The sequence below is a fragment of the Scyliorhinus torazame genome, chromosome 3 (assembly GCF_047496885.1).
Source record: "Scyliorhinus torazame isolate Kashiwa2021f chromosome 3, sScyTor2.1, whole genome shotgun sequence".
Taxonomy (NCBI): Eukaryota; Metazoa; Chordata; class Chondrichthyes; order Carcharhiniformes; family Scyliorhinidae; genus Scyliorhinus; species Scyliorhinus torazame.
The window spans coordinates 311,068,602-311,095,652 of record NC_092709.1 but is presented as its reverse complement, the minus strand read 5'-3'; the positions used below and the strand labels follow the sequence as shown (position 1 = coordinate 311,095,652).

The following is a 27,051-nucleotide window of genomic DNA, read 5'->3' as shown; positions in this document are numbered from 1 at the left end:
ATTGCCTCCTGTTCTATAAATTGTTTAAATACGGATAACCAATTTAATGCTGCTGTGTACAATGCTTCCTCATAATTACCTTTTTATAAAATTACTGCTGTGGGTTTCCTCGTTTTCTCGTCAAGCTTAAGAACATAATTGAAACAGGAGTAGGCCATACAGCCCCTCAAGTCTGCTATTCAATAAGATTGTGACTAATCCGATCTTGGCTTTTATTTAATCCCATAACCCTTGACTTCTCTATCGTTCAAAAATCTGACTACCTCGGCCTTGAATATACCCAGTAATCCCTTCTCCACCGGTGTTGGGGGTAGAGAATTCCAAAGATTCACAACACCCTGAGAGAAGGAATTCCTGCTCATTTCCATCTTAAATTGGAAATATGCCCCCAATTCCAGATTTCCCCAAGAGTGAATCTGCCTCTACTCTGTCATAAGACCATAAGAAATAGGAGCAGAATTAGGCCACTCGATCCATCGAGTCTGCTCTGCCATTCAATTATGGCTGATATTTTCTCATTCCCAGTCTCCTACCTTCTCCCCATAACCCTTGATCCCCTTGTTAATCAAGAACCTATCTGTCTCTATAAAGACGCTGTGATTTGGCCTTCATGTCATGGACCTCAGAATCATCTGTTTCCCTCCAGAACACCACTGTGGATGTACCTACACCCCAAGGATCTCCAGTGGTTCAAGAAGGCAACTCTCCACCACCTAGAGATACGCAACAAATGCTGGCCTAGCCAGTGACTCCCAGATCCCATAAATGAATTTTTTAAAAAGCCTTTTGTTTGCTAAACTCCAAAGCTCCTTTCCTCACAAAATAACCCCTTCATTATTTCATTCCATGAATCAGCCCAGTGAACCTTCTCTGACCTGCGTCCAATGCAAGGATATGTCTTCTCAAATCAGGAGACCTAAACTGTACACCGTACTCTAGGTATGGTCACTTACCTACCTTGACAGTCCACCAGCCCTATCAATTAAAGCTAAAATTCCATTTGCCTTCCTAATTGCTTACTGGACCTCCATGCTAACCTTTTTGTATTTTGAGAGCACCCAAATCCCTGTTAGCTCAAATCAAGGAAGCAATACGTTAAAGTAAATAAAATAATTGCATTGTGCTTCTGTTAAGTAAATGATTGGCTCAGATTTTGTAGCATCAACAATGAGACAACCTCTGGAGTAAACGCGTGCGTAGTTAAATGTGGAAATCAGAAAGTTGCGGTCTGAGTTACTTTGTTTTCCACAGGCTACGCTATAACAAAACAATAGATCGTGGCGAGTTGAAACTTTTGGGGTAGTTACTCAGTAAGCATGTCAGTGTCAACCATGACTTAGTTGGCAACACTTGTCTGACTCGCAAGATTCCAGATTCAAGACCCTTTCCAGAACTTCATAAAGATTTAAGGATAATACTCCAGTGCAATCCTGAGGGAGTGCTGCGCTGTTTGAAGGTGCCATTTTTTGGATGAAATGTTTGGATAAAACACGGCACCAGCCGTGCACGGACCTGACCTGCCAGGTAGTGTCTTCCTGGCCACCCCCTCCTGGCAGCATGGCTCCTGCCCGACGTGGCAGCATTGGACACAGTCTGCCGCCACGCCCGGTTCCCACACTGCTGAGACCAGAAGTGAACTCGGCCACCAGAGGAGGGCTTTCAGGTGATGTGCTGAGGCCGTCCCAATGGTATGCGGCATGCACCGCCATTTCGGAGGGGGTGGAGAATATGAAACCTGCGTCAAACGGGCGCTGCCCCTGATTTCGGTGTAAAAAGGGATTCTCCACGCGGTCGGCGATTATGAAATCAGCGTCTGGGAAAGAGAGAAGCTCGCCCATGGTATTCTATTGGCGAGGTAGCCCTTTAAGATGTCTGGTTGTGAAGAGCACTGTATGTAAATGCAAGTCGTTTTTTCAAAACTAGTCGGACAAAATTGGAACTGTGAATTGATGAATTTTGTAGCAATTACACACCATTACTTTGTTTTTCTTGACTGGTGAATTCTCCATCTCCCCAGCAGTGTGTTCCTTGGTGGCCACCCCACCCTGCTGGGAAACCTGTGGGAAGAGGTGCGCTGCTGGCAGAAGGGAGAATCCGGCTGGTAGAGATTGTTTTCAAGTTCTTGGATAAAAAAACCTGCCAGTTATTGCCGGCACGGTAGCACAGTGGTTATGACTGTGGCTTCACAGAGCCAGGGACCGGGGGTTCGATTTCCGGCTTGGGTTCACTGTGCAGAGTCTGCACGTTCTCCCCGTGTCTGTGTGGGTTTCCTCCGGGTGCTCCGGTTTCCTCCCACAAGTCTCGAAAGATGTGCTTGTTAGATGAATTTGACATTCTGAATCCTCCCTCGGTGTTCCCGAACAGGCGACCGGAGTGTGGAGACTAGGGGCCTTTCACAGTTACTTCATTGCAGTGTTAATGTAAGCCTACTTGTAACAATAATAAAGATTATTATTTAGTAAATGGAAGAGTTTAACTTTCCCAGCTGCACCTGTCAAAATTTGGCAAAGTCTGTTCTTTGATCCAATGCATTAGCCTGAATTAGATCGTAGTTGCAATTTGTAGATTAACATTCAGATTATTCAACATTGAAAGTTAATTGACTGTTTCCAGGATGCCTTCTGATGTTATATTTGTGAGTTTTCCCTAGTGTCACTATCATTAATTAGTGTTAATAAAGTGGAAATAATTGTTAAAGTAATAGTTTACTGTTGACTGAAGCAATCCTTTAAACTCTGAAAATCACGATATAGTGCTACTTTAGAACCAAAGTGAGGCAAATATAAAATTGTTGAATGTACCCCTGTTATAGGTTTGTCTCCTTTGAATAATGCATTGTTGGAGGTAATACAATCATAGCACTTTGCTGTCTTTGGCGGTACCAAAACTTAGTTTGAGAATCTGCATAAACTTTGCTTTGTGTCCCTGACAAATAAACACTGCTGATGACCGTTAACTTGTACTCACTATTTTAGTTGTAGGCATGGGAAGTGATCTCTCCTCTCCAAACATGGGGGCCAATAATGAGATTTCCCCACTTCTTCTCACACATCTGAATCTTTTGTTCATCTACCCTTGGTCAAGCTGTTTGGAGTTGTAAATTATGTGACAATAACTGGGGTGTAAATATTTAGTAGGTAGGTTAATAGAATGGAAAATCAGAAAATACTCTGGTCTGGCAGCATCGGTAGCATTGTGGATAGCACAAATGCTTCACAGCTCCAGGGTCCCAGGTTCAATTCCGGCTTGGCTCACTGTCTGTGCGGAGTCTGCACATCCTCCCCGTGTGTGCGTGGGTTTCCTCCTGGTGCTCCGGTTTCCTCCCACAGTCCAAAGATGTGCAGGTTAGGTGGATTGGCCATGCTAAATTGCCCATAGTGTCCAAAATTGCCCTTAGTGTAGGGTGGGGTTACTGGGTTATGGGGATAGGATGGAGGTGTGGACCTTGGGTAGGGTGCTCTTACCAAGAGCCGGTGCAGACTTGATGGGCCGAATGGCCTCCTTCTGCACTGTAAATTCTATGATAATCTGTAGGAGGAGAAACCATTAATGTTTTGGATCGTGACTTTTCATCTATTTCATGTCCTGTTTCACTTATAGAAATGTTTTATTCTGTTTAACCTATAGAAATGTTTTGCTCGAGAATATGACCTAGTTCCTCCTTTGCTGAACGTTATTAAAACACCTCTGAGACCGTGTACAATTTACCAGAAAGATGCCCCGGATTCTGAACTTCTGTTACATGTGAACTTCTGTTACATGGAGAAACTAAATAAATTGTGATTGTTCTCTGTAAATAACTTTAAAAGAGAGATTTAATACGATGCTCAAAATTGAGCAGTTTTGATGGAGTAAATAGGGGATGGTTTTTCACTGGAGGGTAAATAACTAGGGAACACTGGTTTAAGGTAATTGTCAAACGAACCAAACAGAAATAATATATTTTTATGATCTGGACTGCACTGCCATGAATGCAGATACAATAGTAACTTTAAATGGAAATTGAACATGTAAATAATATTCAACGCTATGGACCAAGTGCTGGTAAATGGGACCAGGTGGTTAGGTCAGATGTTTTTCATGTGTTGGTGCAGACTCGATGGGCCAAAGGGTCTCTTCTGTAATTAAAAGTGAGGGAAAGAATTGCTGGGTTATATGATGGGACATAAGAGTGGTACTATTCATTGTAGTGGTATAAAAAGATAAAATTAAGGGCACTTCACCTGAATGCACGCACTATTTGCAAAAAGGCAAATCTTTGAGGTAAAAGGATACGATCTGATCGGAAACGTGACTCCAGGGTGACCAAGACTGGGAACTGAATTTTTGAGAAATTCAACATTTGGGAAGGACAGGCAAAAGGGAAAAGGAAGTGTTGCGCTGATGAGGATTGGGATCAGTACATTAGTAAAGAGGATCTCTGATCGGAAGAATTAAATGTGGAATCTCTTTGGGTGCAGCTAAGGTCGAAGGGGTTGGTCGGAATTGTTTATAGGCCACCAAAGCGGTAGTGTGGGATATGGTGTAAATCAGGAGATTAGAGAAGCATGTAGCCTGGTTAATATAGTTTTCTTGAGTGACTTCAATCTGCATCTAGACTGGGTAAATCTAATGAACACTAATGCTGTGGAGGACTAGTTTCTGAAGTGTGTTGGGGATGGTTTTCCAGACAGTATGTCGAGGGACCAACCCAGAAAACGGGCAGTTTTAGATCTAGTATTATGTAACAAGAAAGGGCTAATTGATAACCTTGTAAAAGTAACCTTGAGGAATAAGTGACCATGATTTGTTGAATTTTACAGTTTAAAAGTGAGATGGGCCAATCTGAAGTCAGAGTGTTAAATTTAAACAAAGGAAATAATGAAGGTATGAGGGGTATATTGGCTGAGGTGCACTGGGAAAGTACATGGGCAATGTATTAAGATCCCAGACCTGACCCCAACAGTGGCTATGATACTGGACAGGAGCTCCAATATTGTAAATAGGGTTATGATATCTTAAAACAAACATTATAACTAACACAGTATTAAAATATATTTAACGTCACACCAGAAAATAACTTCCAATTACCCTTTAAACAATGCTAATCAATGCAGTGGCACAGTAACCCTTGACTGCTATATTTATTCTCAAACAATTAAAAAAAAAAAACTCCTCTGCTCTCAATCCCCTGTTGATAGTTAGCACTCACAAATACCTGCTTTACAGAGATGTCTGGATAATCTACTTTGAGAAAAAGAGATCCTTCAACACTGCTTCAAAGAAAAGACCTGAATCCTGTCAGAACCATGCAGAAACTCTGACTGTATTCCTCCAGAAACCGCTCCAGTTTGTTTCTGCTCTCTCGTTCCTCTGAATTATTTGGAAAGAAACTGCTCAGCTTAGTCCAGACATAGCTTTTAACTGAACTGGGATACTTGACTTCTGCTGAAATCTTCAGCTAACCTTCGTCACAAATGAATAATTTTCAAAGAATGGTTACATAGCTTATAGCCACTGAAGTTAAGGATTGTATCCGGTTAAAACCAAGGGCACATGAAGTTGATAGAAGTAGTAGTAAACCTGAGGATTTTAGAATGCAGCGAAGGAGGACCAAGAAACTGATTGGAGAATAGAACATGCATGTAAACTAGCAAAAAAACTAAAATGGGCATTAAAAGCTTCATCAATATGTAAAAATGTAATATTTGGCGAAGACAAATATGGGTCTATTGCAGGCAGAGTTAAGAGAGTTTATAATGGGGAATCGAGAAATGGCACAGAAGCTAAATTTATTACTTTTGTGCCTGTCTTCACTGAGGAAGATGGAAGAAATTTCCCAGAATTGGAGATGTAAGGGAATTGGGAGCATCAGGAGTTGAAGGAAATTAGTTTTTGGTAATGTACCGCATGGGAGACTGATAGCGGAGGTAAGAGACCAACGGCAAGTTGGATCCAAGATTGGCTGAGTGCAGGAAGCAGAGGGTGATGGTCAAGGGGTGTTTTCCTGACTGGAAGCCTGTGTCTAGTGGGGTCCCACAGGATCAGTGTCGGAACCCTTGCTATTTGTGGTAAGATTCGAGTGTAGGATGTTTGTGGATGATACAAAAAATGGTGAGGTGATAAATAGTGGGGAGAATAGTCTTGGATTACAGGAGGATACTGACTGGCTGGTCAGGTTGGCTGATGAGTGGCAAATGGAGTTCAATCTTGTTAAGTGTGAGTTGATGCACTTGGGCAGGACAAACAAGGCATTGGAATACATGATGAATGGTGTTGATCTCCAAATTTCTTTCTCTGTCAGTCTGGCCTCAATAAAAGTTGAGACGGATTCGCACGTGAACAGAAGTTATTTATTTAGCTTGCAAGCTTGAATCATCTTACAGAAATGTAACAGGACATCCTGCCTCTTACACTCCAGAAAACGACTGACTAAAAGACAAAGAGATCTCTGCAAAATCAATTCAAATGGTATCAAGTTTCACATACTCGACGGACATAGGTCAGCCTATGTCCCTCCTGACCTGTTCGATCTATTCTGATTGGCTCACTTCCAATCCCTTTCTCTGGCCCCTATCAATGCAGTCTCACTCTCATAGACACACCTCTTCCTGCTTTTTCCATGCGGTCTCAAATTCCTTTGTCCCTAACTGCAAAAATCAAAGTGGCTTATTTCTACATTACATTAACTAGTAACTCTAAAGTAACTATTTTATATCACATTCGTCAATGGTAGGACCCTGGGAAGCAACAAGAACCAGAGGGACTTGGTGTGCACGTGCACCAGTCCCTTAAGGTAGCAAGGCAGGTAGATACAGTGGTTAAAAAGGTATATGGTATACTTGCCTTTAGTAGCCGAGGGATAGAATTTAAGAGCAGGGAGGTTATGCTGGAACGATATCAAACGTTGGTTAGGCCACATCTAGATTATTGTGTACAGTTCTGGAATCCATATTATGAGAGGGGTGTGATAGCATTGGAAGGGTGCAGAGGAGATTTACCAAAATGCTGCCTGGGCTGGAGAGTTTTAGTTATGAAGAGAGAATGGATAGACTGGGGTTGTTTGCCTTGGAGCAGCGGGATGGGGGGGGGGCGGTTCTGAGGAGTTGAGTAGACGGGATCCCCTTGTGGAGGAATCAGTGACCAGGGGACATAGATTTAAAATAAGGGACAGGAGGTTTTGATATGGTGGGAGTCTGGAACTCGCTGTCGGAAAGGGTGGTGGAGGCAGAGACCCTCATAACATATTTAGATGTGCACTTGCAAGACATACAAGTCTCTGGGCTAAATGCTGGAAAATGGGATTAGAATACTTGGGCTGTTTTTGAATGGCTCGGATGCGATGGACCTTTTCTGTACTGTAGACCTCTGACTCTAGGAGGTTGCCATGATGTGGAGATGCCGGCATTAGACTGGGGTGAGCACAAACAAAGCTGTTGGACTTTAACCTGGTGTTGTAAGACTTGTTACTGTTCGAGGAGGTTGGTTAGCCAAATTTAAGTACATTAAATTGGAGGTAACATAATTGTATGGATTTGGGATTTGTTAGCAGCCAGAAAACAAGGGCAGAAATAAACTAGTCTCGTGTGTTGGCAGGCCATGACTCGGATAAGCACTTGGGGACACAGTTCGAAATTTATATCGATGATTTGGATATGGGAACCAAAGGTAATATTTCCAAGTTTACAGATAACCCAAAGCTAGACGCGAGGAAGGTGCAAAGCGGCTTCAAAGGGATTTGGGCTGACTTATGAGCAATAACATGATTAATGGAATAGAATGCGGGAACATGTGAGGCTATCCACTTTGGAAGGACAAACACATCTGTGGAATATTTCTTCAATGGTGAGAGGAAGTTTAGATGTGCAAAGGGACCTGGGTATCCTCGTCAGTAAGTCACTGAAAGCTGGCATGCAGGTGCAGCAAGTAATTGGAAAGGCTAACTTTTAAAAAAACATTTGACAAAGTGCTGAATATGATGCTGGTGCATAAAAGTAAAAGCCCATGCAATTGGAGGAAGTGTGTTAGCATGGATTGAAAACTGTCACATAGAGTTGGCATAAATGGGTCCTTTTCAGAGTGGAAAGATATAACTATTGGAGTACTGCAGGGATCAGTTCTTGCCCTGCAATTGTTCATCATTTACATTAATGACCTGGAGGAAGGAACACAAGCTTTCCAAATTTGCTGATGATGCAAAATAGGTGGAAGGGCATGATGTGGTGATGTAGGATATAGATGAATGGGTGACTGGTCGAATACCAGTTAAATGGAGTTTAATGTGGGGAAGTAACGGTCATGCACTTCAGTAGGAGGAATCAAGAGGCAAATTATTATCTAAATTCAGAGAGACTGCAGGTGAGTGTTCTAGTATTGCAGTGTAACTGGTATTGCAGTACTTGCATGAATCATTAACTAGCAGAGAGATTCACCAGTCTAGTCCCTGGGATGAGAGGGCACCATGATGGCACAGTAGGGCATCATGGCTGCCTTGGAATGCCAGGGACCCAGGTTCGACTCTGACCTTGGGTGACTGTGGAGTTTGCTTGTTCTCCTCGTGTCTGCTTGGATTTCCTCCTGGTGCTCCAGTTTCCTCCCACAGTCCAAAGATATGCAGGTTGGGTGGATTACCATGCTAAATTGCCCCCCAAAATGTCCAAAAGCGATGTGGGGTTAAGGGGATAGAGTGGGCCTGGGTTGGGTGCTCTTTCTGACAGTCGGTGCAGACACGATGGGCCAAATTGCTTTTTCTGCACTGTAGGTATTCTGTGATTCTAGGTATGCATTCGGAGAGCCCAGAGTTTGCATTCCTGAGTTTTTTAATTTAGCATTTCATGCTGAAGGCTTAAAATACTTATAAATAAATTAATCATGACTGGAGAATTTCCCAAACTCAACAATCTGTAATGCAACACCACCTTCCCCACTCCCCGCCCCAGCCTTCAGCATAGTGCAATTGAAGTAAAATACAATGGACGATGGAAATTTCAAATAAAAGCATCAAGTTGGAAATAATCCGGTCTGCGGGAGGGACTATTTCAGTTAACATTTAAGCTTGTTAACCTAGCTTGTTCCCTGTTGAGCATTTCCTGCATTATATAACAAAGTTAGTATTGCATTAAAATAAAAGCAAAATATATTGGATGCTGGAAAGCTAAAATAAAAACAGAAAATGCTGGAAAAACTCAACAGGCCTGACAGCATATGTGGAGAGAGAAACAGAATTAACATTTTGAGCCCAATATGACTCTTCTTCAGAACTGGTATTGCAGTACTTGTAGATGCTAGTATCCACCTCCTGATGGTTGCTGAGTTGGAGGATACACTTTTTTAAAATTCAAAATATTACTAGCAAAATGTAAGGAGTATAAATGAGATACTTGATTGAAACGTCTACTTTTTTTTCATTTTCATTGATGTGGGTGTGATTGGTTAGGCTGGCATTTGTTGCCCATCCCTAATTGCCCTCTAAGGTGGTGGTGAGCTGCTTTCTTGATCCGCTGCAGTTCATGTGGTCTAGGTACACCCACAGTGATGTTAGGGGGAGGGGGTTCCAGATTTTTGACCCAGTGACAGTGAGGTACAGTGATTATATTCCCAAGTCAGGATGGTGAATGACTTGGAGGGGAATTTGCCGGTAGTTGGTTTCCCATGTCTCTGCTGCCCTTGTCCTTCTAGATGGTAGTGGTCATGGGTTTGTCAGGTGCTGCTTTAGGAGCCTTAATGAGTTCCTGCAGCGCACCTTCTGATGGTGCACACTGCTGCGACTGTGTGTCGGTGGCGGTAGTGAATGTTTGTGGAAGAGTTGCCAATCAAATGGGCTGCTTTGTCTTGGATGATATTGAGCTTATTGAGTGTTGTTCAAGCTGCCTTTAGCCAGGAGAGTGGGGGGAGTATTCCATCACGTTCCTGACTTGTGACTTGTAGTTGGTGGACAGGCTTTGTAGTCGGGAGGTGAGTTACTCTCTGCAGGATTCCTAACCTCTGCTTGTAGTCGCAATATTTATATGTCTAGATTGGTTCTGTTTCTTGTCATTGGTAACTCCCAGGATGTTGCTAGTGATGGTAATGCCAGTGAATGTCAAGGGGTGATGATTTGATTCTCTCTGGAGATGGACTTACTTTAACATTAGAAACAGAATTTTCAGCTCGGGCAGTAAAGCAGTGTGCAGCCTTGGAATTCTGCAGTTTAATTAAGAATGGCATGGCGGCACAGTGGTTAGCACTGCTGCCTCACAGCGCCAGAGACCCGGTTTTAGTTCTGGCCTCTGGTTACTGTCTGTGTAGATTTTACCCTTCTATTTCTTACATCGATCCTTGTATCCTCATTTTGAATGGAATCTTATGTTGTGAATGAAGCCTTGTGCTCAACTTCACACCTGTTTAATCACATATTGCCGAAAAGAATGCCTTGCAGATCAGTTTTCCATCTGGAGTGATTTTTAGTGAGTGTATTTTGTCCTTTCTGCAGGCAGTTGAGTCAATCCAAGCTGAAGATGAGAGTGCAAAGCTTTGCAAACGTCGAATTGAACACTTGAAAGAACACAGCAGCGACCAAGCAGCAGCGGTTAATATGTGGAAGAAAAAACGCATGGACCGTATGATGGTGGAGCATTTGCTGCGGTGTGGCTATTATAACACTGCTGTTAAACTGACCAAACAGAGTGGAATTGAGGTGAGTGTGCTTAAGAACAACAATTGTACTGTAAATGTTGCAATGAAAGTGAAACTCAGAACATGGAGATCCTCAGGGAAAATTGCCCTTTTAACTTGCCATACAATTACATATTTGGCTAGATATGCTGTTGGAGGTTAGTGTATAATTTTATACTATTACTTAACCTCAACTTATGACTGTCAAGAGTTTTTGTCCAAATGTAATAAGTTGATAGCATAACAAATACACCACATCCTGATGGAATATTTAAGAAAAATACTGGGACACATTTAATATTTTTTCAGGTCTTTTGATAGATTGAAGGAATTTATAATTCGAGAGAATAATTAAGGGAATATGTCAAATTGATTTTTTTTATCAGTAAAGTATTTGTTCCAAAGTGCATTGTGAGTCTTTACAAAGTCAATGATTTTGTCTCTATTTTAATTATGCTTTATTAGATTCACTGGAGAGTATATTTTTCTCTCTGCTTGGGTTTCTTAACTAAATATCTGTTCAAATTTGCACAAAATTTGCATAAAATACTGCAGGTGCTAAAGATTTGAAATAAAACCAAAATAATGGAAAAATTCCGATCTGGCAACATCTGTGCAGAGTTGACCTTTCAAATCCAATATGACCCCTCTTTGGAACATGAGTAACATGTTTTTGTAATTTAAAAAAAAAAGTCAGATGTCAGCAGAATTATCACTTTGCAATGTATTCAATTATGTCTTACCCTGTATACATTCAATTATATCTTTCCCTGCATATATAATAAATGTAAGTATTCTGAAGATTGTTGTGTAGTTTTTGAGGTTGAATTGCTAAAAACCAATGTCTTCAGTGCTAGCTGTTTACTGATTCACTTTGATTGCTAGTCCACGAGTTAACAAGGATGCTTCCATACCTGCAAACTGTTGAGAAGTACAGCAAGAAGGGTCATTGTATATTATCGCTCATTAGAAGAAGACTCCCTAATTGTTTTTAAAGCACTTTTTCCTTCAATCAGTGAATGTGCTCAAGAATAACTGGCATAAATAAGCAGAAATTATAACGCTTGTTCCATTTCTACCGGCCCTGATGTTGGATTTGTCAATTTGCCAAGATAAACATACATTAAAAAAATATACTGAAGGTCTACAGTACACAAAATTGGATGGGGAATTTTCAGTTCACTTGTTATTTTTAAAGCCTATATTTGTAAGTAGCTTCTAACTACATTGAAAATATATTTTTACAATGTAAGGAATTTTGGATGATACAGCTAATGATAGACAGAAATTATGTTTTTACGCAATAAGGGACTTCTGCCAAAATATTGGTCTGAAGTATTCTGACTTTTTTCACAGGTAACTAAATATTTTCAGCATGCCAGTTAAAAAATGTTTTTAAACAATGTATCAATCCCTTCATTCTTCAGTGACGCATCTAGTTCCATGCTGAACTATTGAAACTATGTTTCAAAGATCTAATCCAGAAAACTGAACTTATTTCTTACACCTTTCTAACTTTCACCCTGGAACTTTAAAACCGTTGTAATATTTTGGATCTAACTTTATTATGCCCAATCATAAACTTAAGAAATTTCATTTTGATATCTTAAAGCGTTTTGTTTTCTCTAAAATAAACCTTATTTCCATATCATTTTAATCACAATAGATTTAGGAACCTAAGAGCAGGAGTAGACCCTTTGGCCCATCAAACCTGCATTCAAACAGATCATGGGTGAGCCCCACTCCCCCTATCCTTTGATGTCATTAGTATTCTGTCTTGAACATGCTCAGTGATTGAGCTTTCACAGCACTCTGTGGTTGGAAATTCCACCCCTCACTCTCGACTGATCAGGAAGGGAACACCAATGTTCTGTAAGTTTCAATGAGATCGTCTCATTTTTCAGAACTCTTCTATATAGAATACAGGCCCAGTTTCCCCATCGCTCCTCCACCCTGCCTTCCCAGGATTTAGTCTGGTGAACGTTTGTTGCACACCCTCTTTGATAAGTATGGCCTTCTTTGGATAAGGAGATTGAACCTGTACACAATACGTCAGGTGTGATTTCACCAAGGATCTATACAATTGGAGCACAACATATTTACTATTGTACTCACAGATCCCCTTATGGTGAAGGCCAACATACTATTTGCCTTCCTAATTGCTTGCTGCAGCACCTGCATGCTGATAGTCTGGTTACTCATAAACAGACACTCGGGTCCCTTTGGACATTAACACTTAACAACCTCTCACCATTTCAGACATCCTCTGCCTTTCTGTTTTTTCTACCAAAGTGGATAACTTCACTTATTCACGTTGTATTTCATCTGCCATGTTCTTGCCCACTTGTTTAGCCCATCTAAATCCCCTTGAAGCCTCTTCACAACTTCATTCCCATCTAGTTTTGTATCACCGGCAAATTTTGTAATATTACTTTTTTGTCCCCACAACCAAATCATTTATATCGACTATGTTACGTGTCTTTGACAACAAGGGCTCGGCTTGCATCGAATCCTGGGGATCAAATAGGAGGACTGACTGACCAAGGCTAGCGTCCTCCATGAAGCTCCTAATGTTGTAGCCATGCTTCTGCGGAACCAACTCGATGTATTGGCCATTGCATCATGATGCCCGGAAACTATCTCCCTCAGCAGGGTCTCGTCTCCCTGCTCTCCATTGGCCAACGTTCGAAGGGCAGCAAAGAAAAATGTATAAGCCCGCCCCAAAGCAGTAACACCGCTGACTGGGAGGAGAAGACTGTGGACTTATCAGCATGGCTCCATCTGGTCCATCAAGGCACAAGCCGCTTTGAGTTTCAGCGACTTAACAGCGAGGCAGAATGGAGGCAGCAGAGGAAGTAGAGGGAAGTCAACTTGGGGCTGCAAATTCCACTCCCCAGCGCAACAACATGCCCCATTGCGGAAGAACTTATGGAAAGAGAATTGATTTATCAACAGGTGTGGCCCCAGTACTGATCTTTGTGCTACCACAGTCTGGCATCTTGAGAATGACCTGCTTATTCCTATTCTGTTTCTAACACTGGGCTATTTTCTTTCCATGAGGGGTCAAATGGTGAGCAATACGTGGAGAATCCAGGCTCTGCCTTGCTGTTGCTACATAAAAATCAATAGTTACATTCTTCAAGAGACCTACTCTGAATACAAAATACAGTAAACAACTGAAAAACAAGATAAGGAGGCTGAAGAGGATGTATGAGAACAAATTAGGGGAAATCTAAAGGGAACCAAGAAAAATATTCTAACGGTTTAAATGATAAAAGTGGGATCTAAGAAAGAAGCCAATTTGGGGCAAAAAGGAGACCATCTTGTGGAACGTACAAGCAAGAGGAGGCCATTTAGCCCATTGTGCCAGTTGCGCCATTCATTACCACCATGGTTGATCATCCAGTTCAATGCATTCTCTCCCCCCCCCCCCCCCCCCCCCCCCCCCAATCCCCCAAAATCTTATGTAATTGGCATTTAGAAATTTGTCAATTTCTGCTTTAGACATAATGACTGAGCTTCCATAGCCTCCTGGGGTACAGAATTCCAAAGATTCATAACCCTCCCAAGTAAAACAAAATTCTCATGTGGAAGCAGATGGCATGACTGAGGTACGAAGAGTATTTTGGCAGATTTCTATTTAAGTGAAGATGGGTGGCATGGTAGCACAGTGGTTAGCACTGTTGCTTCACAGCGGCAAGTTTCCTGGTTTGTTTCCCGCTTGGGTCACTGTGCGCTGTCTGCACATTTCCCCCGTGTCTCCAGCTGCTCCGGTTTCCCCCTACAAGCCCCGAAAGACGTGCTTGTTTGGTGAATTGTACATTCTGAATTCTCCCTCTGTGTACCCGAACAGGTGCCAGAGTGTGGCAACTAGGGTATTTTCACAGCCACTTCATTGCAATGTCAGTGTCAGACTACTTGTGACAATAATTAAAAAAAGATTACAATCTCGCAAACAGTCATGGAAGGAATTTCTAAGTATGCAAATTTTAAAATTGAGGCACTGCTGGACAGGTGAATACAGGGGTGATGAGTGAATGGAATTTGGTATGAGTTAGGGTGTAAGGAACAGAGCTTTGAATTTCAAAGTTAATGGAGGGAACAATGTGGGAGTCTGACCAGGACTGTATTGGAACAGTCACATCTAGAGGGAAGAAAGCATGACAGAGTTTTAGCGGCATAAGAGCTGAGGCAAGGGTAGAGTTGGGCAATGTTTTTGAGATAACAATAGGTGGTTTTGGTGGTGTCTCGGAGGCTTATCTTGGGTTAAATATGACACCAAATTTTTGAATAATCTGGTTCAGTCTCAAGACAGTTATCAAGGAAGAGGAATGGAGTTTTTAGCAAAGTAACAGTGTTTGTGGTTGGAACCGAAGCCAATGATTGCTCCGGCAATTTGCCCCATTGTGCTCACTGTTGGTGCAATTTAAATATTCAACCTGCGACAGATCTTAAGTTATGATTTTCCTGAAAGAAAATGAAATGAAATGAAAATCGCTTATTGTCACAAGTAGGCTTCAAATGAAGTTACTGTGAAAAGCCCCTAGTCACCACATTCTGACTCCTGTTCGGGGAGGCTGGTACGGGAATTGAACAGTGCTGCTGGCCTGCCTTGGTCTGCTTTCAAAGCCAGCGGTTTAGCCCTGTGCTAAACCAGCCCCCAAGAGGTTTTTGCATAATAATTAAACATAGCATGTTGTCTGAAAAAGCAAGTTATCCCTTTTCCTCTTTCTAAGCCACAATGGCTGACATTGTTTCTACATGCTCCTGATCCCTCCTATTTTTTTTCTAGTTCTATTTCAATCCAATGTAAACTTATTTTAATATAAGCAAAATACTGCGGAAGCTGGAGATCTGAAATAAAAGCAGTGCTGGAAAAGCTCAGCAGATCTGGCAGCATCTTTGGAGAGATGCACAGTTTTTATTTTATAAATTTAGAGTTCTCAATTAATTTTTTCCAATTTAGCCAGGCCAATCCACCTACCCTGCACATCTTTGGGTTGTGGGGGCGAAACCAACGTAAACACTGGGAGAATGTGCAAACTGCACACGGACCTTGACCCAGAGCCGAGATCGAACCTGGGACCTCGTGCTAACCACTGCGCCACCGCGCTGCTCGAGAGATGCATAGTTAATGTTTTAAGTGAACTCTCCTTCGCAATAAATTATTTTATTATCTGCTACGAGTAAAATTTTAACCTACATTAATTTTCAGTTTGAAATTGGTGGACTTCTGGGAATGAGTGAGGGGCTTCAAATGATACTAGGTCAAAGCATGATTTTGAGATCTCTGGTGTGCATGGAATAGCTACTTCAGTAACCATACCAACATTGATAAAATATCAGTAGCACTGTCTTCCGAAAGAGTTGCTGACAGATTTAAATACAAGGTGTACAGGTGGCCGTCACAAAGGTTAAAAAAAACCTGTTGAATAACAAATTTTAGCTGAATTAATAATGTAGTTCTTCCACCATCGAATTTTAACTCCAGTTCCATAATGTTTTGTATGTGCAGTTTGTGGAATACAACAACATTTACAAGACATGTACATTGCAGTAAATAGTTATATGCATCAACAGCTAACATGATTTTTGTAAAATACCTATTCTCTGATCTCGATCGATGACACTATCACAATTACACATTAGCAGCAAGTGATTTGTGTTAAAGGGTTGGAAGTCAAATAGGCATGCTCAAAATACAATGACGTTAAGGGATCCGAGATGCTTCAGATGCAGAAAAAAGCTCCCTTTTCTCTTTCGTAACGATGAATCTTGACATCAATTGTGGAAGAGTATTTCCTGTTGCAGTCATCTAAATTTCCCCGTTCCCAGAATAACCATCCTTGTGGACACGCATGCTGTTTTTAGACTAGCAATTTAATGTCAATTACACTGGCAGTAATGTGACATAAATTTAAAAGAAATTAAGTTTATCCATTTTTAAATGACATCTGTGATGATTTGCAGCAGACTTTCATAGCAGGGATCTATTGCTCATTAACATTGTTTACTCTAGTGGAACAGCCTCAAACTTGCATTTCTAATTAATAACGTGAGCTGTTTCCCACCTCTGAAACTTTGTGTTTGTGGCCAAGTGTCCACCTTGTGTTTCTCATGAAAGGAGATCACTGACTACCATGATGATTGAAGCAGTGTTCCGTAATGAAGTCCTCCTGGCCATGTCGTGATGCTGCATGTCGCTGAAATTTGGAGATATTTTTTATAGTTTTTATAACTTTTTTTAAAAAATGACCATCATCTCATAGACCTGGTTAATGTAGGCCAGAGTCATTACACCAAAGATGTAGCTGTATTTTCAGTCCCTAGTTCAGTCCGAACTGCATTTGAGATCCTACAATTGAAGAGTGCACCGTAACCCTCCATAATACCCGTTTCAGCCGGCCATCTGATGAATAGTACCCATAGTACCAAAAGGAGGCCTTTCACCTAGTGAAGCTGATCTTCATTGGCATTGCTCATGCACCAAAATTTTGAATACATCCTTTTTCCTGTGATTCTCTGTTGTTTTCTCCAATTCTTTGTCTCCCAATTTATTCTGTGGAGCTGCCGACATTGGGACTGGGATGAACATAGAACATAGAACATTACAGCGCAGTACAGGCCCTTCAGCCCTCGATGTTGCGCCGACCTGTGAACCACTCTAAAGCCCATTTACACTATTCCCTTATCGTCCATATGTCTATCCAATGACCATTTGAATACCCTTCATGTTGGCGAGTCCACTACTGTTGCAGGCAGGGCATTCCACACCCTGACTACTCTCTGTGTAAAGACCTACCTCTGACATCTGTCCTGTATCTATCTACCCTCAATTTAAACCTATGTGCCCTCGTGCTAGACATCACCATCTGAGGAAAAAGGCTCTCACTGTCCACCCTATCCAATCCTCTGATTATCTTGTATGCCTCAATTAAGTCACCTCTTAACCGTCTTCTCTCTAACGAAAACAGCCTCAAGTCCCTCAGCCTTTCCTTATAAGATCTTCCCTCCATACCAGGCAACATTCTGGTAAATCTCCTCTGCATCCTTTCCAATGCTTCCACATCCTTCCTATAATGCGGTGACCAGAATTGCACGCAATACTCTAAATGCGGCCGCACCAGAGTTTTGTACAGCTGCAACATGATCTCATGGCTCCGAAACTCAATCCCTCTACCAATAAAAGCTAACACACCGTACACCTTCTTAACAACCCTCTCAACCTGAGTGGCAACTTTCAGGGATCTATGTACATGGACACAGAGATCTCTCTGCTCATCCACACTGCGAAGAATCCTACCATTAGCCCAGTACTCTGTATTCCTGTTACTCCTTCCAAAATGAATCACCTCACACTTTTCTGCATTGAACTCCATTTGCCACCTCTCAGCCCAGCTCTGCAGCTTATCTATGTCCCTCTGTAACCTGCAACATCCTTCCGCACTGTCCACAACTCCACTGACTCTAGTGTCATCTGCAAATTTACTCACCCATCCTTCCACGCCCTCCTCCAGGTCATTTATAAAAATGACAAACAGCAGTGGCCCCAAAACAGATCCTTGAGGTACACCTCTACTAACTGAACTCCAGTCTGAACACTTCCCATCAACCACCACCATTTGTCTTCTTCCAGCTAGCCAATTTATGATCCAAACTGCTAAATCTCCCTGAATCCCATGCTTCCATATTTTCTGCAGTAGCCTACCGTGGGGAACCTTATCAAACGCTTTACTGAAATCCATATACACCACATCAACTGCTTTACCCTCATCCACCTGTTTGGTCACCTTCTCCAAGAACTCAATAAGGTTTGTGAGGCGCGACCTACCCTTCACGAAACAGTGTTGACTATGTCTAATCAAATTATTCCTTTCCATATGATTATACACCCTATCTCTGATAAACCTTTCCAAGATTTTGCCCACAACAGAAGTAAGGCTCACTGGTCTATAGTTACCGGGGTTGTCTCTACAGCAGAGATGGACACAGCAAAGAGTCTTCCAACACCAGGCTGAAGTCCAACAGGTTTATTTGGAATAACTAGCTTTCAGAGCGTAGCTCCTTCATCGGAGGTACGATCCAAAAGCTTGTGATTTCAAATAAACCTGTTGGACTTTAACCTGGTGTTGGAAGACTTCCTACTGTCCCTATTTATTGATTTGTGTCTCACTCCTGCAGCCGTTTGCTCCGAGTTTCTACATTGTCTCTTTATTAGGGGCTGGTTTAGCACAGGGCTAAATCGCTGGCTTTAAAGCAGACCAAGGCAGGCCAGCAGCACGGTTCAATTCCCGTACCAGCCTCCCCGAACAGGTGCTGGAATGTGGCTACTCGGGGCTTTTCACAGTAACTTCATTGAAGCCTACTTGTGACAATAAGCAATTTTCTTTTCTTTTCATTTCATCCTTTTTTCACTCTACCTTTCCTTCGTATTTTCTTGCAAGAGTCTCCTTCCTATTACCTCCTATACATGTGGAACACACATTACAATATTTTGTCAATTGTATTACACGATTGGTCTCTTTCTGTGTTGTAAAACTCTGAATCTATATAGTTGTCGCCTTTTTTTGAAAATATTTTTATTGAACGTGAACGTTTTATGCAAATCAAAACAACAGTAAAACATGTCATCAATACAGAAAACAACAACAACAGAGATACCGACAACAACAGCAGAGATATAGCAAGCCCCCCTCCCCCCAAGACTGAAGAACATAGAACGCTCCCCCCCCTGCTAAAAGTGACCAGTTCCATAAAGTGCAATATGAATGGTCATCATCTCCCATAGAACTCATTGATCGTCCCCTCACTGTGAACTTTATCTTTTCAAGGTACAAAAACTCCCAAGTCACCTAGTCACACTGTGGCACGAGGTGGTGTCGCCTGCCTCCAACTCAGCAGAATCCAATGCCACTGGACAATCAACAAGATGAACGCCACACCCATCTTCAGCTCCGACTGGTCCGACATCCCAAATACAGCTACTAATGGACAGGGCTCTAAATAAACCTTCAGCATTGCTAATAGGTTGTTGAAAACAGGCCCCCAATAACGCAACTTGGGACAGGACAGGAACATGTGCATGTGGTTGGCCGGCTGTATCTAGCACCTCTCTCTCCTATTCTCAACCCCCTCAAATAAAATCTAATCATTTTGCCTTGATGAGGTGTGCCCTGACCACCACCTTGACCTGTATCAAACTCAACCTCGCGCCGGATGAGGTAGCATTCACTCTGTGGAGAGACTCACTCCACACCGCCACCTCCAAAATGAGTACCAGTTTCTCCTCCCAATTGGCCTTCACTCTTCTATCGGAAAGTGCTCTTCCACCACGATCTGTCCATATATCCCTGACGTGCTGCCCTCTTCTGACTCCAAACAGGAGAGTATCCTTTCCAACAAAGTGGATGGCATGCCACAGGGAATGCTGAAGATGCCCGCCGAACAAAATCCTGCAGCTGAAAGTACTTAAACATACCTGCCCCCAAGTCCTGCTTTTGCCTTCAACTCCTCCCAGCTGTCAGATCGTCCTTCTCGAACCGAGTCCCTCATCCTCTCCAGCCCCTTACCTTTCCACTCTTCAAATGTGGCATCTATTTTCACCGGTTCAAACAAAGGGTTCCATCAGATAGGGATCCACCTTGACACTACCCTCCGCTTAAAATGCTGATGGAGTTGCCATCATATTTTTAACATGGAGAATGACTGGTTCGAAGAATATTTGCTGGAGAAAATGGCAGGGATGCCATCACCAGCGCCTCCAAACACAACTCCTTGCAGGACCCCGATTCCATCCGCATGCAAGTAACTTTCTGATCCCCCAACTAACCCAAGACCTTCTCTGCATTGGCCCCCCTGTCATGATATGCCAACATGCAGCTAATGTCGTCGTCCTCTCCGGCCGTCGACCAGGATCCGACGCAAGCCTCAGAGACTGGACTTGTGAACATTTGTTTTGTTTGCTCTGTTCTGTTGTCTTCCGTCAGTCACGTTAGACAGACTCATTCACATGTAAATACATTCACTTACGCCAACAAAACATTTTTAAAAAAGGGGAGATGTCATGATATGCAAACATGCAGCTAATGAACACATAGAATAGGACACGACCAATGAGCAGTCAGGACACTCGAGGGTGGTATCGCACTATAAAAGGGATGAGGCACTCACACCCCACCGCTTTCCACAGACCCACATCTACAGAGTGAGACAGGGTGTATCCTCAGCATCACACCCCAGCACGTGGCTTAGAGCAAGGTGGTTCAGTTAGACTGAGTTACTACATTTAGATTAGCAGAGAGTCGAACTCATTGAGAACTGTGCTAATAGTTCAATAAAACACATTGAACTCACTTCAAAGTCTGGAGCATCTTTTACTCAAACTGCATCAAGTGGCAGCTTGTATTATTCCAAATTACATAACACGACACCCCCAAAAGTAAAACATCAAATTTGGCAGTGTCAACCCCCACCCCTCCTGCCTCTCACTCTGTAGAACCCGCCTCTGAATCTGAGGAGTTCTCCCTGCACATATGAAACCCGTTATGAGTTGCTCCAACCCCTAGAAAAAATGACTTGGGTAGAAAAACTGGGAGGCTTTGAAACAAAACCAGAATCACGGCAAGATATTCATCGTAATAGCTTGAACCCAGCCTGCCGGCGACATTGGAAAGCAATTCCACCTCTAGATCTGGGCTAACCATACGTGCAAGTCTAGTGTACTTCAATTTGCAAAGCTGTGCCCAATCCTGAACTCCCAGATAGTGGAGACTTGTCCCAGCCAGATGGAATGGCAGCCTCCCAACTCCGCTCCTCCGCTCAAAGGGCCAACCACAAAATAGTCATTCTTCCCAAAGAAGTGCCATCATCACTGGCTCTGAATCCCTTACTTACAGCAAAAGACACCATGTGCTCCATTCCACCCCTCACATTCCCCCTCTACCTGTCCGAGGTCTTCAAGGCAATGACTCAATCGGCAATGCAAACAACAAAGGGGCCATAGGACAACCCTGCCATGACCCCCTGTACAGCCTAAATTACCCCAAACTCATGTTGTTAGTTTGCACATTAACTTTGTATAACAGCTGCACCCAGGACACCGCGAACGGATAAAATCATAGAATCCCTTTGCAGCAGGAGCTCAGTCCCCCACTCTATCCCTACAACCCCACCTAGGGGCAATTCAGAATAGCCAATCCACCTAACTTGCACATCTTGGACAGTGGGAGGAAACCGGAGCATTCGGAGGAAACCCACGCAGACACTGGGAGAATGTTCCTGCCATTTATTGTGATAAAGACTCGTAAGACTCGGTTCCATGAAGAGGGAAATTACTGTTATCTCTCTTCTAGAAAACAAATCGAAACCAGCTCCCTCAATTTCTCTTCTTTTCTGGAAAGCCCTGTGGAAGAATATTATCATATGCAGCAGTAGCTTGCTGTTAAGAGCTTGCTTCTACTAATATATGAGCTGTATTGCGCATGTGGTTGAGATTGATAACAGCTGTAATTCCACATTTTGCTAACGAGGAGGTTTGGCTCAGCAAATTTTAGAGGTCAAACACAATGCTTTCTTAGTTCCTATTTCCTTTTCATTCATGAAGTGTGACAGTTTTAAAGCTGGGTTGGGTATCTAAATTGTATTTTCAAGCTTTTATATGTAAAATATTTAATTGGAACCTATCACTCCACAGAAAACACAATAAATTCAGTGCAGACATAATGATTGTCTGGCAGCACCGATCCTCAGTGAAGTGATTACAGATGACATTCAGAATTGTGCAAGGCAACAACTAAGGACTCTGGGAATATATTTTGTTCAACGTGTGACCAAGTAATGCTGACTGAAAGCCTCAGAGTGATCATGCTTTTCATTTGGTACTCTAATGAGGTGACCAAATTTTTTTTGTCAAGAGAGAAAGCAGGCTCTTGGAAATAATTTTCATACATAATAGCTTGTAAATTAAACTCATCACTTCAGTTATTAAGTTATGATCTCACTTTCTGTTTGACCTTGGTTTTGGAATTTAAAAAAAATTTTGACATTGTGATTTAGAACATATTCAGATCAAGCAGTCTATTCTTGTTTAGGATAAACAGTTTGTATTATCTCGTCCTGCTCCAAAGAGAGGCAAAATGGAGCTGATCACAAAAGGATTTCATTAACTGCATGATGAAAATTGATGGTTGTTCTGTACCCACAGCACCAGAATACTTACTGCAGACACTTTCTAAAGTGAACGCTCTTTAATGTTTCAACCGTCCATAAATAATTGGCAATAAAATGTTACATATCCAAGGCTATACTTATGTTTTGATGGAAGAATTAAAACTGCAAATTTGATCCGGTAGCTGAATAAATGGCGTGTTTAATTCAGTTTGAAGAGTGTCTTTGAATTCTAAATCACTTCAGCCCTCTATGGTGGCATAATGCTAATGGTACTGGAAGTTGGTTTCAATTTTACCATCGTAAATTGTGATCATGAGTTGTAGGCTAGCACGAGAAAAAATTGGATTTCACCAAGTCACCCCAGCTGGTCTGGTTTACTCTCTACCCTCGGCCAGTATAGTTCATGGCTAATGCCCTCTGAAATATCATCACTTAGATATATTAAAGATTGCTATTCTACCAATTTTGTTTCCCATTTATTTTTCAAGAGACCGTATCCAAAGCATTTACAATTTTTAGTTTGGTTGGTGCTTGACGGTAATTTTTCATCTTTTATGCCCCAGCATAAGAGTAGTGTTGATCGTGAAGCGTTCCATCGGAATTTTCGGTATGGCCATTCTCAATTTTTGGGATGGCTGTGCAACATGTGTGCTATCATGATCTCTATTTTGATACATGTCTGTGGCATATGTTGGGGATATTGTCCCCTTTTATGTTTTTATTATTTCATGTGATTTGGGCATTGCTGGTTGGGCAACATTTATTACCCAGTCCTAATTCCCCTCAAGTAACGTGGCGTACATCGTACAAAGCAAAATAGTTGTAGTTGTTGGAAGTCAATCATCTCCATCCCAGGACTTAACAGCAAGAGTTCCTCAAGGTAATGTTCTCGGCCCAACCACCGTCAGCTGATTTATCAATGACGTTCCCTCCATCATAAGGTCAGAAGTGGGAACATTTCTTGATAATTGCGCAATTTGAAATTCGTCACATATTGAAGCAATCCATAACCATTGTAGCAAGACCTGGACAACATTCAGGCTTGTGTGGATAAGTGGCAAATAACATTTACACCACAGAAGTGTCAGGCAATTACTATCCAACAAGAGCGAGAATTGAAGGAACTCCCCATGACATTCAATGGCATTACCTTTGCTGAATTTCCCATTTCCCACAATCAACAGCCTGGGTGGGTGGGTGGTGGGGGGGGGGGGGGGGGTGACCATTGACCAGACACTGAATTGGACTAGACATATAAATGCTGTGGCTACAAGAAGCTGGAAATTCTGTAGTGAGTAACTCCCCTCCTGACTAACGGAGCCTGTCCACCATCTAGCCGGCAAAAATCGGGAGCATGATGAAATACTTTCCACTTGCATCAATGAGCTCAGCTCCAACAATATTCAAGAAGCTCAACACCAGCTGGGACAAAGCAGTTTGCTTGATTGGAACACCATCCACCACCTTCAACATTCACTCCCTCCACCACTAATGCACAGTGGCAGGCATGTGTACCAATTGCAGGATTCACTGCAGTAACTCACCAAGGGTCTGTTAAAACACCACCTAAACCCGCAAACTCTACCACCCAGAAGAATAAAGGCAGATGCATGGAAACGCCACCTCCAAGCTCTCCTTCAAGACTCTCTCCATCCTGACTTGGGACTTTTATCAACTTTGCTTCATTGTTGCTGCGTCAAAACCCTCAAACTATCTTTCTAACAATACCATAGGAATACCTACACCACATGGTCTGCACCAGTTCAAACCACTGGCTCACCACCACCTTCTTGAACATGATGGGCAATAAATGCTGGCTGACCCAGTGGTACCCACCTGCTGTAAATGAGAAAACCAATGTACAAGGACACCCACATCCCTTTGTAAAGCAGCATTCTGCAGCCTCTCTCCACTTAACAATGTGCCATAACTTCCTCAAAAGTGGCAATCAGCGGTGGATTGTCACTCCGTATTGATTTATCCCTGCTTAAATTCTTAAGCCAATTAACGTAGGAGCAGAAGGCGGTCATTCGGCCCACCCGGTCTCCTCTGCCATTCATTGAAATCATGGCTGATCTGATATCCTCAACTCCACTTTCCCGCCTTATCTCCATAACTATCGATTCCCTTACTGATTAAAAATCTGTCTATTGCAGCCTTGAACATACTTCACGCAGCCTCTATAGCCCACTGCAATAAAGAACTCTGCAAGTTTACTACTCTCTTGAGAGAATAAATTCCTCCTCATCTCTGTCTTAAATGGACAACCTCTTATCCTCGGAGATTATGTCCTCTGGTCCTAGTGTCCCCCACAAGAGGAAACATCCTCTCAACATCTACTCAGTCAAGCCCCCCTGAGAATAATGAGTACAGTCCCAACCTACTCAATCTCTCCTCATAAGAAAATCCCTCCATATCTGGGATCAACCTAGTGAACTCCCTATGGACTGCCTCCGATGTCAAGTTTATCAGTGTATCTTTCTTCGTTAAGGGGACCAAAAATGTTCACAATATTCTGGAAGTGGCCTAACTAGTTCCTTGTACAATTTTGGCAAGTTTTATGCTCCATTCCCTTTGCAATAAAGGCCAACATTCAATTTCCCAATTACCTGCTGAACTTGCATGCTAGCTTTTTGTTGTTTATGCACGAGGACCCCCAAATCCCTCTGTGCTGCAGCTTCCTGTAGTCTTTCTCCAATTAGATAATGTTTAACTCCTTTATTATTCCTGCCAAAGTGCATAACTTCACATTTTCCTACATTATATTCCATCTTCCAAATTTTGCCCACTCACTCACCTGTCTATGTCCCTCTGTAGACTCTGTCATCCTCAGTGTAAAGGAACAGAGCAAAGGTGGACACATATTCATTTTTTTTTTTTACAGCACGAGATGCTATGCCCTGATGAAAATAACCGGCAAATAACTTATTCGAGCAAGTGCCGCTTGATAATGCTGTCAATATCCACTTCCATGATGTTGCTGATGATCATTAATAGGCTGATGGGGCTGTAATTGGTCGTGGTGCATTTACCTTTTTTTTGTGGGTGGTACATGCCTGGGCAAATTTCCGCATTGTGGGGTAGCTGACAGTGTTGTAGTTGTACTAGAACAACTTGGGCTAGATGCATGGCTAGTTCTGAAGCACAAGTCTTCTGTGTTATTGCCAGAATAATGTCAAGGCCCATAGCAGTATCCAGTGCCTTCAACAGTTTCTTGATATTATATGGAGTGAGTCGAGTTGGCTGAAGATGGATTCTGTGATGCTGGGGACCAACGGAATCTCTTCTCATTGTCTTTAGGATATATGTAATTAATATCTTTATTTTGCAAAGTGCCTTTTTTGTCCTGAGTATACAGACCAGTTATCTGACCTTTTGGAGGCCATCTTTAGCAGCGCATATTGTCCATTTTAAAAGAAAAAAGCCCATTCAAAACGTTTCTGCATTGAATGAATATGACTTGCCTTTTACTGGGCGTTGCACACCAAAGGTTGTTATTGTCCTAAAACAGTGGAATTGACCATCAGCAAAGATGCATGTGTGAGCAATTGGAGGAGATGGAGAAATGAGGGCAGACGGAAGGCAGGAGATGTTTGCAGAAAATGAGGAAAGAGCTCATTACAGAGGTGGACCGTGAAGCATGTTGCAATTTTTTTAAATCGAAAAGAGGAATCTGGAAAATAATTCAAAATGGTGAAGAATGAAGAAAATAATAAAATAGGAAATTAGCTGGAAATAATTTCAGGGAGAAGCATTCTTTTCCCAGCATTTTAACAGATTAACCAGTTTCTTGTAATTGATTTGAATCGGAAATGTTTTTTAGCTTTTCAAATATTTATGAAAAGTATTAGTTCCGTGGTGGGATTTATGCTAAATGATGTTTGCAAAGTCATTTTTATGTTAATCTAGTGATTCTGAAATCTAAGCAATTATCTGTTTAGAGCAGTGTGAACAGTAGATTTCCCTGAAGAGTTCTTTGTACCACTATAAGCCTCTATAGTTGTGTGTTGCTGAATGCCACATAAGAGATCCTGAGTTAATGGCAATCCATTTCAAGATTTTTTTAAATGGCTTTTTAAACTTGCATGCTGCATTACTGCTTGCATGGCAGTTTATGGTATTCAGTTTGACACTGTTAAAATATAAATGTGTTTGGAATTGAGTCTTTGCTGTGGCTGTCTGTGTAAATACATGAATCCTTTTTGAACTGCACGGTTGTACATCAACTGTAAACTGTTGGCCTGAGGCAAG

At 42.1% G+C, this 27,051-nt stretch overlaps 1 protein-coding gene across 1 annotated transcript in view; it reads left to right on the top strand.

The window, feature by feature from the left end:
* Positions 1-27,051, top strand: part of maea (macrophage erythroblast attacher, E3 ubiquitin ligase) — a 234,885-nt gene that overhangs the window by 83,328 nt on the left and 124,506 nt on the right. The window contains exon 3 of the mRNA XM_072497540.1: positions 10,451-10,654. Within this exon, the coding sequence (XP_072353641.1) occupies positions 10,451-10,654 (204 nt within the window). The remainder of the gene's footprint in view (positions 1-10,450; positions 10,655-27,051) is intronic.